The sequence below is a fragment of the Oncorhynchus tshawytscha genome, linkage group LG13 (assembly GCF_018296145.1).
Source record: "Oncorhynchus tshawytscha isolate Ot180627B linkage group LG13, Otsh_v2.0, whole genome shotgun sequence".
NCBI classification, from domain to species: Eukaryota; Metazoa; Chordata; class Actinopteri; order Salmoniformes; family Salmonidae; genus Oncorhynchus; species Oncorhynchus tshawytscha.
In genome coordinates, this window is record NC_056441.1 from 1,978,651 (window position 1) to 1,990,806 (window position 12,156).

General features: G+C 48.8%; 1 protein-coding gene across 1 annotated transcript in view; it reads right to left on the reverse strand.

The window, feature by feature from the left end:
- The window catches only part of necab1 (N-terminal EF-hand calcium binding protein 1), a 98,648-nt gene that overhangs the window by 37,839 nt on the left and 48,653 nt on the right, over positions 1–12,156 (reverse strand). The window contains exons 5-6 of the mRNA XM_042295061.1: positions 10,052–10,149; positions 1,313–1,449 (exon numbers count right to left, since the gene is read on the reverse strand). Coding sequence (XP_042150995.1) covers positions 1,313–1,449; positions 10,052–10,149 — 235 coding nt within the window. The remainder of the gene's footprint in view (positions 1–1,312; positions 1,450–10,051; positions 10,150–12,156) is intronic.

Sequence of the window (12,156 nt, forward strand, 5' to 3'; positions counted from 1 at the left end):
AGAGGAGAAGAGAGGAGAAGAGAAGAGAGGAGGGGAAGAGAAGATAGGAGAAGAGAAGAGAAGAGAGGGGAAGAGAAGAGAGGAGATGAGAAGAGAGGGCAAGAGAAGAGAGGAAAAGAGAGGAGAAGAGAAGAGAGGAGAAGAGAGAGAAGAGAAGAGAGGAGAAGAGAAGAGGAGAGGAGAGGAGAGGAGAGGAGAGGAGAGGAGAGGAGAGGAGAAGAGAAGAGGGGAGAAGAGAAGAGGGGAGAAGAGAGGAGAATATGGGAAGAGAAGAGAGGACAAGAGAGGAGAAGAGAGGAGAAGAGAAGAGAGGAGGGGAAGAGAAGATAGGAGAAGAGAAGAGAAGAGAGGAGGGGAAGAGAAGAGAGGAGAAGAGAAGAGGAGAGGAGAAGAGAAGAGAGGAGAAGATGGGAAGAGAAGAGAAGAGAGGAGAAGAGAGAAGAGGGGAAGTGAAGAGAAGAGAGGGTGAGAGAAGGGAAGACAAGAGAGGATAAGATAAGAGAGGAGAATAGAGGAGAAGAGAAGAGAGGAGAAGTGAAGAGAGGAGAGGAGAAGAGAGGAGAAGAGAAGAGAGGAGAAGAGAGGAGAAGAGAAGAGAGGACAAGAGAGGAGAAGAGAGGAGAGGAGAGGAGAAGAGAAGAGAAGAGAGGAAAGGGGAAGAGAGGAGAAGAGAAGAGAGGAGAAGAGATGAGACGTGAAGAGAGGAGAAGAGAAGAGGAGAAGAGAAGAGAAGAGGAGAAGAGAAGAGAGGAGAAGAGAAGAGATGAGAATATGGGAAGAGAAGAGAGGACAAGAGAGGAGAAGAGAGGAGAGGAGGGGAAGAGAAGAGAGGAGAAGAGAAGAGAAGAGAGGGGAAGAGAAGAGAGGAGATGAGAAGAGAGGGCAAGAGAAGAGAGGAAAAGAGAGGAGAAGAGAAGAGAGGAGAAGATGGGAAGAGAAGAGAGGACAAGAGAGAAGAGAGGAGAAGAGAAGAGAAGAGAGGGGAAGAGAAGAGAGGAGATGAGAAGAGAGGGCAAGAGAAGAGAGGAGAACAGAGGAGAAGAGAAGAGGGGAGATGAGAAGAGAGGAGAAGAGAAGAGAGGAGAAGATGGGAAGAGAAGAGAGGACAAGAGAGAAGAAGAGAGGAGAAGAGAAGAGAAGAGAAGAGAGGGGAAGAGAAGAGAGGAGATGAGAAGAGAGGGCAAGAGAAGAGAGGAGAAGAGAGGAGAAGAGAAGAGGAGAGGAGAAGAGTAGAGAGGAGAGGAGAAGATGAGAAGAGAGGAGAAGAGAGGAGAGGAGAAGAGAGGAGAAGAGAGGAGAAGAGAAGACTTGCCTCTCCTGACGGGTTTGCTCGGCCGTGGTCTCCATGGCACATTCCAGGGAGCTCTGCAGCGAGTGGAGCTGATTGGTTGTCTCTTTTAACAGGAAGCGTGTCACGAACTGCTCCAGGTGTGTGGCTTCCTGATAGTCCTGAAGGAGAGAGGAACCAACCTTTAGAACCACTAGACCCTACTGAGCTTCCTGGTAGTCCTGCCGGAGAGAGGAACCAACCCTTACATCCCATATCATCCCCTATCCTCTAACCCCTATCCTCTAACCCCTATCCTCTAACCCCTATCCCCTATCCTCTAAACCCTATCCTCTAAACCCTATCCTCTAACCCCTATCCTCTAACGCCTATCCTCTAAACCCTATCCTCTAAACCCTATCCTCGATCTTCTAACCCCTATCCTCTATCCCCTATCCTCTAAACCCTATCCTCTAAACCCTATCCTCTATCCTCTAACCCCTATCCTCTATCCTCTAAACACTACCCTCTATCCTCTAAACCCTATCCTCTAACCCCTATCCTCTAAACACTATCCTCTAACCCCTATCCTCTAAACCCTATCCTCTAAACCCTATCCTCGATCTTCTAACCCCTATCCTCTATCCCCTATCCTCTAAACCCTATCCTCTAAACCCTATCCTCTATCCTCTAACCCCTATCCTCTATCCTCTAAACACTACCCTCTATCCTCTAAACCCTATCCTCCATCCCATATCCACTAACCTCTATCCTCTAACCCCTATCCTCCATCCCATAATCACTAACCCCTATCCTCTAACCCCTATCATCTATCCTCTATCCTCCATCCCATATTCACTAACCCCTATCCTCTAACCCCTATTCTCTAACCTCTATCCTCTATCCCATATCCACTAACCCCTATCCTCTAACCCCTATCCTCTAACCTATATCCTCAATCCCATATCCACTAACCCCTATCCTCTATCCTCTAACCCCTATCCTCCATCCCATATCCACTAACCCCTATCATCTAACCTCTATCCTCTATTCTCCATCCCATATCCACTAACCCCTATCCTCTATCCTCTAACCCCTATCCTCTAACTCCTATCCTCCATCCCATATTCACTAACCCCTATCCTCTAACCCCTATCCTCTATCCTCTATCCTCCATCCCATATCCACTAACCCCTATCATCTATCCTCTATCCTCTATCCTCCATCCCATATCCACTAACCCCTATCCTCTATCCTCTAACCCCTATCCTCTAACTCCTAACCTCTATCCTCGATCCCATATTCACTAAACCCTATCCTCTAACCCCTATCCTCTATCCTCCATCCCATATCCACTAACCCCTATCCTCTAACCCCTATCCTCCATCCCATATTCACTAACCCCTATCCTCTAACCTCTATCCTCCATCCCATATCCACTAACCCCTATCCTCTAACCTCTATCCTCTATCCTCCATCCCATATCCACTAACCCCTATCCTCTAACCCCTATCCTCCATCCCATATTCACTAACCCCTATCCCCTATCCTCTATCCTCTATCCTCCATCCCATATCCACTAACCCCTATCCTCTAACCCCTATCCTCCATCCCATATTCACTAACCCCTATCCTCTAACCTCTATCCTCCATCCCATATCCACTAACCCCTATCCTCTAACCTCTATCCTCTATCCTCCATCCTCTATACACTGACCCCTATCATCTATCCTCTATCCTCTAACCCTTAAATCTCGTCTCTGAATTCCATTACTTTCCATTTCATAGTGGGCTAAGAACATGTTCACAATGTGGCAGCAGGTGTGTCGTATTTTCGGGATAAATACTGCTTCTGTTGAGCTTCAGTCATTTTACTACTGTGTCCCTCTCCTAAAAACACCAGTCTGTCCCTCCCCTAAAACACCAGTCTGTCCCTCCCCTAAAACACCTGTCTGTCCCTCCCCTAAAAACACCAGTCTGTCTTTCCCATAATAACACCATCCTGTCCTTCCCCTAAAAACACCTGTCTGTCCCTCCCCTAAAAACACAAATCTGTCCCTCCCCTAAAACACCAGTCTGTCCCTCCCCTAAAAACACCAGTCTGTCCCTCCCCTAATAACACCAGTCTGTCTTTCCCATAATAACACCATCCTGTCCTTTCCCTAAAAACACCTGTCTGTCCCTCCCCTAAAAACACCAGTCTGTCCCTCCCCTAAAAACACCAGTCTGTCCCTCCCCTAAAAACACCAGTCTGTCCCTCCCCTAAAACACCAGTCTGTCCCTCCCCTAAAAACACCTGTCTGTCCCTCCCCTAAAAACACCAGTCTGTCTTTCCCATAATAACACCATCCTGTCCTTCCCCTAAAAACACCTGTCTGTCCCTCCCCTAAAAACACAAATCTGTCCCTCCCCTAAAACACCAGTCTGTCCCTCCCCTAAAAACACCGGTCTGTCCCTCCCTAATAACACCAGTCTGTCCCTCCCTAATAACACCAGTCTGTCCTTCCCCTAATAACACCAGTCTGTCCTTCCCCTAAAAACACCTGTCTGTCCCTCCCCTAAAAACACCAGTCTGTCCCTCCCCTAAAAACACCAGTCTGTCCCTCCCCTAAAAACACCAATCTGTCCCTCCCCTAAAAACACCAATCTGTCCCTCCCATTAATACACCAGTCTGTCTTTCCCATAATAACACCATCCTGTCCTTCCCCTAAAAACACCCTTCTGGCCCTCCCCTAAAAACACCAATCTGTCCCTCCCCTAAAAACACCAGTCTGTCCTTCCCCTAAAAACACCAGTCTGTCCCTCCCCTAAAAACACCAGTCTGTCCTTCCCCTAAAAAAAACAGTCTGTCCCTCCCCTAAAAACACCAGCCTGTCCTTCCCATAATAACACCAGTCTGTCCTTCCCCTAAAAACACCAGTCTGTCCCTCCCATCAATACACATGTCTGTCTCTCCTCAATACACCTGTCTTTCCCTCCCCTCAATATACCTGTCTGTCTACCCTCAATATACATGTCTGTCCCTCAACTCAATATACATGTCTGTCCCCCCTCAGTATACCTGTCTGTCCCTCCCCTCAACACACCTGTCTGTCTCTCCTCAATACACCTGTCTCTCCCTTCCCTCAATATACCTGTCTGTCTACCCTCAATATACCTGTCTGTCCCTCAACTCAATATACATGTCTGTCCCTCCCCTCAATATACCTGTCTGTCCCTCCCATCAATACACCTGTCTGTCCCTCCCATCAATACACCAGTCTGTCCCTCCCATCAATACACCAGTCTGTCCCTCCCATCAATACACCAGTCTGTCCCTCCCATCAATACACCTGTCTGTCAATCCCCTCAACACACCTGTCTGTCCCTCCCTCAATATACCTGTCTGTCCCTTCCCTCAATATACCTGTCTGTCCTCCCATCAATACACCAGTCTGTCCCTCAACTCAATATACATGTCTGTCCCTCCCTCAATATACCTGTCTGTCCCTCCCATCAATACACCTGTCTGTCCCTCCCATCAATACACCAGTCTGTCCCTCCCATCAATACACCAGTCTGTCCCTCCCCTAAAAACACCAGTCTGTCCCCCCCTAATAACACCAGTCTGTCCTTCCCCTAATAACACCAGTCTGTCCTTCCCTAAAAACACCTGTCTGTCCCTCCCCTAAAAACACCAGTCTGTCCCTCCCTAAAAACACCTGTCTGTCCCTCCCTAAAAACACAAATCTGTCCCTCCCCTAAAACACCAGTCTGTCCCTCCCCTAAAAACACCAGTCTGTCCCTCCCCTAATAACACCAGTCTGTCCTTCCCTAATAACACCAGTCTGTCCTTCCCTAAAAACACCAGTCTGTCCCTCCCCTAAAAACACCAGTCTGTCCCTCCCCTAAAAACACCAATCTGTCCCTCCCTAAAAACACCAATCTGTCCCTCCCATTAATACACCCGTCTGTCCCTCCCCTAAAAACACCAATCTGTCCCTCCCCTAAAAACACCAGTCTGTCCCTCCCCTAAAAACACCAGTCTGTCCCTCCCTAAAAACACCAGTCTGTCCTTCCCTAAAAAAACAGTCTGTCCCTCCCTAAAAACACCAGCCTGTCCTTCCCATAATAACACCAGTCTGTCCTTCCCCTAAAAACACCAGTCTGTCCCTCCCATCAATACACATGTCTGTCTCTCCTCAATACACCTGTCTTTCCCTCCCCTCAATATACCTGTCTGTCTACCCTCAATATACATGTCTGTCCTCAACTCAATATACATGTCTGTCCCCCCTCAGTATACCTGTCTGTCCCTCCCCTCAACACACCTGTCTGTCTCTCCTCAATACACCTGTCTCTCCCTTCCCTCAATATACCTGTCTGTCTACCCTCAATATACCTGTCTGTCCCTCAACTCAATATACATGTCTGTCCCTCCCATCAATACACCTGTCTGTCCCTCCCATCAATACACCAGTCTGTCCCTCCCATCAATACACCAGTCTGTCCCTCCCATCAATACACCAGTCTGTCCCTCCCCTCAATACACCTGTCTGTCAATCCCCTCAATATACCTGTCTGTCCCTCCCCTCAATATACCTGTCTGTCCCTCCCATCAATACACCAGTCTGTCCCTCCCATCAATACACCAGTCTGTCCCTCCCATCAATACACCAGTCTGTCCCTCCCATCAATACACCAGTCTGTCCCTCCCCTCAATACACCTGTCTGTCAATCCCCTCAATATACCTGTCTGTCCCTCCCCTCAATATACCTGTCTGTCCCTCCCCTCAATATACCTGTCTGTCCCTCCCATCAATACACCAGTCTGTCCCTCCCATCAATACACCAGTCTGTCCCTCCCATCAATACACCAGTCTGTCCCTCCCCTCAATGAACCAGTCTGTCCCTCCCATCAATATACCTTTCTGGCCCCGCTCAATATACCTGTCTGTCTCCCCTCAATATACCTGTCTGGCCCTCCCCTCAATATACCTGTCTGGCCCTCCCCTCAATACACCTGTCTGTCTCCCCTCAATACACCTGTCTGGCCCTCCCCTCAATATACCTGTCTGTCTCCCCTCAATATACCTGTCTGGCCCTCCCCTCAATACACCTGTCTGTCTCCCCTCAATATACCTGTCTGTCTCCCCTCAATATACCTGTCTGTCTCCCCTCAATACACCTGTCTGGCCCCGCTCAATATACCTGTCTGGCCCCGCATAATATACCTGTCTGGCCCCGCTCAATATACCTGTCTGGCCCCGCTCAATACACCTGTCTGGCCCCGCTCAATATACCTGTCTGGCCCCGCTCAATATACCTGTCTTACCCCGCTAAATATACATGTCTGGCCCCGCTCAATATACCTGTCTGGCCCCGCTCAATATACCCATCTGGCCCCGCTCAATATACCTGTCTGGCCCCGCTCAATATACCTGTCTGTCTCCTCAATATACCTGTCTGGCCCCCTCAATATACCTGTCTGTCCCTCCCCTCAATATACCTGTCTGGCCCCGCTCAATATACCTGTCTGGCCCCGCATAATATACATGTCTGGCCCCGCTCAATATACCTGTCTGGCCCCGCTCAATATACCTGTCTGGCCCCGCCCAATATACCTGTTTGGCCCCACTCAATATACCTGTCTGGCCTCGCTCAATATACCTGTCTGGCCCCGCTCAATATACCTGTCTGGCCTCGCTAAATATATCTGTCTGGCCCCGCTCAATATACCTGTCTGGCCCCGCTCAATATACCTGTCTGGCCTCGCTAAATATACCTGTCTGTCTCCCCTCGATATACCTGTCTGTCCCTCCCCTCAATACACCTGTCTGTCGCCCCTCAATATACCTGTCTGTCTCCCCTCAATATACCTGTCTGTCTCCCCTCAATACACCTGTCTGTCGCCCCTCAATATACCTGTCTGTCTCCCCTCAATATACCTGTCTGTCTCCCCATCAATATACCTGTCTGGCCCCGCTCAATATACCTGTCTGGCCCCGCTCAATATACCTGTCTGGCCCCGCTCAATATACCTGTCTGTCCCTCCCTCAATATACCTGTCTGGCCCCGCTCAATATACCTGTCAGCCCCGCTCAATATACCTGTCTGGCCCCGCTCAATATACCTGTCTGGCCCCGCATAATATACCTGTCTGGCCCCGCTCAATATACCTGTCTGGTCCCGCTCAATATACCTGTCTGGCCCCGCTCAATATACCTGTCTGGCCCCGCTCAATATACCTGTCTGGCCTCGCTCAATATACCTGTCTGGCCCCACTCAATATACCTGTCTGGCCTCGCTAAATATACCTGTCTGGCCCCGCTCAATATACCTGTCTGGCCTCGCTAAATATATCTGTCTGGCCCCGCTCAATATACCTGTCTGGCCCCGCTCAATATACTGTCTGGCCCCACTCAATATACCTGTCTGGCCTCGCTAAATATACCTGTCTGGCCCCGCTCAATATACCTGTCTGGCCCCGCTCAATATACCTGTCTGGCCCCGCTCAATATACATGTCTGGCCCCGCTCAATATGCATGTCTGTCTCCCATCAATATACCTGTCTGGCCACGCTCAATATACCTGTCTGGCCCCGCTCAATATACCTGTCTGGCCCCGCTCAATATACCTGTCTGTCCCTCCCTCAATATACCTGTCTGGCCCTGCTCAATATACCTGTCTGGCCCCGCATAATATACCTGTCTGGCCCCGCTCAATATACCTGTCTAGCCCCGCTCAATATACCTGTCTGGCCCCGCTCAATATACCTGTCTGGCCCCGCATAATATACCTGTCTGGCCCCGCTCAATATACCTGTCTGGTACCGCTCAATATACCTGTCTGGCCCCGCTCAATATACCTGTCTGGCCCCGCTCAATATACCTGTCTGGCCCCGCTCAATATACCTGTCTGGCCCCACTCAATATACCTGTCTGGCCTCGCTAAATATACCTGTCTGGCCCGCTCAATATACCTGTCTGGCCTCGCTAAATATATCTGTCTGGCCCCGCTCAATATACCTGTCTGGCCCCGCTCAATATACTGTCTGGCCCCACTCAATATACCTGTCTGGCCTCGCTAAATATACCTGTCTGGCCCCGCTCAATATACCTGTCTGGCCCCGCTCAATATACCTGTCTGGCCCCGCTCAATATACCTGTCTGGCCCCGCTCAATATGCATGTCTGTCTCCCCATCAATATACCTGTCTGGCCCCGCTCAATATACCTGTCTGGCCCCGCTCAATATACCTGTCTGGCCCCGCTCAATATACCTGTCTGTCCCCCTCAATATACCTGTCTGGCCCTGCTCAATATACCTGTCTGGCCCCGCATAATATACCTGTCTGGCCCCGCTCAATATACCTGTCTGGCCCCGCTCAATATACCTGTCTGGCCCCGCTCAATATACCTGTCTGGCCCCGCATAATATACCTGTCTGGCCCCGCTCAATATACCTGTCTGGTCCCGCTCAATATACCTGTCTGGCCCCGCTCAATATACCTGTCTGGCCCCGCTCAATATACCTGTGTGGCCCCGCTCAATATACCTGTCTGGCCCCACTCAATATACCTGTCTGGCCTCGCTAAATATACCTGTCTGGCCCCGCTCAATATACCTGTCTGGCCTCGCTAAATATATCTGTCTGGCCCCGCTCAATATACCTGTCTGGCCCCGCTCAATATACTGTCTGGCCCCACTCAATATACCTGTCTGGCCTCGCTAAATATACCTGTCTGGCCCCGCTCAATATACCTGTCTGGCCCCGCTCAATATACCTGTCTGGCCCCGCTCAATATACCTGTCTGGCCCCGCTCAATATACCTGTCTGGCCCCGCTCAATATACCTGCCTGGCCCCACTCAATATACCTGTCTGGCCCCGCTCAATATACCTGTCTGGCCCCGCTCAATATACCTGTCTGTCTCCCTCGATATACCCATCTGTCCCTCCCCTCAATATACCTGTCTGGCCCCGCTCAATATACCTGTCTGGCCCCGCTCAATATACCTGTCTGTCCCTCCACTCAATATACCTGTCTGGCCCCACTCAATATACCTGTCTGGCCCTGCTCAATATACCTGTCTGGCCCCGCTCAATATACTTGTCTGTCTCCCGTCAATATACCTGTCTGGCCCCACTCAATATACCTGTCTGGTCCTGCTCAATATACCTGTCTGGCCCCGCTCAACATACCTGTCTGCCCCTCCCCTCAATATACCTGTCTGTCTCCCCTCAATATACCTGTCTTGCCCCGCTCAATATACCAGTCTGTTCCCGCTCAATACACCTGTCTGTCCAACCCTTCAATATACCTGTCTGTCTCCCCTCAGTACACCTGTCTGTCCCTCCCCTCAGTACACCTGTCTGTCCCTCCCCTCAATACACCTGTCTGTCGCTCCCCTCAATATACCTGTCTGTCTCCCCTCAATATACCTGTCTGTTCCTCCCCTCAATACACCTGTCTGTCCCCCCCTCAATATACCTGTCTGTCCTCTCCACAATACACATGTCTGTCGCTCCCCTCAATACACATGTGTGTCCCTCTGTCTGTTCCTCTGTCCTTTCCAGAGGCAGTAATTTGATATGTTGTTATTGGAGAAAACAGGCTTTTAACGTAGGAGTTTGTAGTGGAAGGAAATATACTGTAGGTATTTTCTTTTTTTACCATCGAGGACTGCTTTGGGAACATCCTCTGGGTCCACATTGTACATTTTGCATGTATATGTCTGTTGCCCATAACCACTTCTCCAGATGTAAATGTCAGGTGTCCAGTAGAGTCCTAGAGTTGACGTACCTTCTTGGTCTTGCCCATAGCCTTCAGTATTGTCATGTTGAGGTCCTCCAGAGCTGCCAGGACCTTCTCGTATTCACCAAGGTGCTGGGAGAAGTACTCTTTAAACAGACAGACAGACAGACAGACAGACAGACAGACAGACAGACAGGGAAAATACACCATTTAGCAGACACTTATATATATATATGTAGTGTGTATGTATAGTGTGTATGTATAGTGTGTATGCGTGTCCCCACTGGGAATTAAACTCACAATCCTGACATTTGAAGCGCCATGGTCAGAGCCACACAGGACTATTTATTTGTAGGAATGAAAAAGTTTGACAGGAACCTCAGGTGTTTAGTGTGCTGCCAGATCCCGAGCTCACTTGACACCCAGGCTGCCAGATCCTGAGCTCACTTAACACCCAGGCATGGCACTGCTGCCAGATCCTGAGCTCACTTGACACCCAGGCATGGCACTGCTGCCAGATCCTGAGCTCACTTGACACCCAGGCTGCCATATCCTGGGCTCCCTTGACACCCAGGCATGGCACTGCTGCCAGATCCTAAGCTCACTTGACACCCAGGCATGGCACTGCTGCCAGATCCTGAGCTCACTTGACACCCAACTACCAGACTCTGAGCTAACCTGCGTGAATTGTTTGTTTGTTTATAGTTTATATCGTTCAAATTTGATTTGTTTTGTCTAAATCCAAATACGTCGCAAGTTTGAAAGTGGATTGTTCGCGTCTTGCTAGACTTCAGTGCAGCTTTTGACATTATCGATCATAGTCTGCTGCTGGAAAAACGTATGTGTTATGGCTTTACACCCCCTGCTATAATGTGGATAAAGAGTTACCTGCCTAACAGAACACAGAAGGTGTTCTTTAATAGAAGCCTCTTCAACATAATCCAGGTAGAATCAGGAATTCCCCAGGGCAGCTGTTTAGGCCCTTTACTTTGTTCAATCTTTACTAATGACATGCCACTGGTTTTGAGTAAAGCCAGTGTGTCTATGTATGTGGATGACTCAACACTGTACACGTTAACTATTACAGCGACTGAAATGACTGCAACACTTAACAAAGAGTTGCAGTTAGTTTCAGAATGAGTGGCAAGGAATAAGTTAGTTCTAAATATTTCTAAAACTAAAAGCATTGTATTTGGAACAAATCATTCACTACATCCTAAACCTCAGTTAAATATTGTACTAAATAATGTGTAAATTGAGGCAGTTGAGATGACTAAACTGCTTGGAGTAACCCTGGATTGTAAACTGTCATGGTCAAAACATATTGATACAACAGTAGCTAACATGGGGAGAAGTCTGTCCATAATAAAGCGCTGCTCTACCTTCTTAACAGCATTATAAACAAGGCAGATCCTACAGGTTCTAGTTTCTACCTTCTTAACAGCACTATCAACAAGGCAGGTCCTACAGGCCCTAGTTTCTACCTTCTTAACAGCATTATAAACAAGGCAGATCCTACAGGTTCTAGTTTCTACCTTCTTAACAACCCTATCAACAAGGCAGGCCCTAGTTTCTACCTTCTTAACAGCATTATAAACAAGGCAGATCCTACAGCCCTAGTTTCTCCCTTCGTAACATCACTATCAACAAGGCAGGTCCTACAGGCCCTAGTTTCTACCTTCTTAACAACACTATCAACAAGGCAGGTCCTACAGGCTGTAGTTTCTACCTTCTTAACAACACTATCAACAAGGCAGGTCCTACAGGCCCTAGTTTCTACCTTCTTAACAACACTATCAACAAGGCAGGTCCTACAGGCTCTAGTTTCTACCTTCTTAACAACACTATCAACAAGGCAGGTCCTACAGCCCTAGTTTCTACCTTCGTAACATCACTATCAACAAGGCAGGTCCTACAGGCCCTAGTTTCTACCTTCTTAACAACACTATCAACAAGGCAGGTCCTACAGGCTCTAGTTTCTACCTTCTTAACAACACTATCAACAAGGCAGGTCCTACAGGCTCTAGTTTCTACCTTCTTAACAACACTATCAACAAGGCAGGTCCTACAGGCCCTAGTTTCTACCTTAACAACACTATCAACAAGGCAGGTCCTACAGGTTCTAGTTTCTACCTTCTTAACAACACTATCAA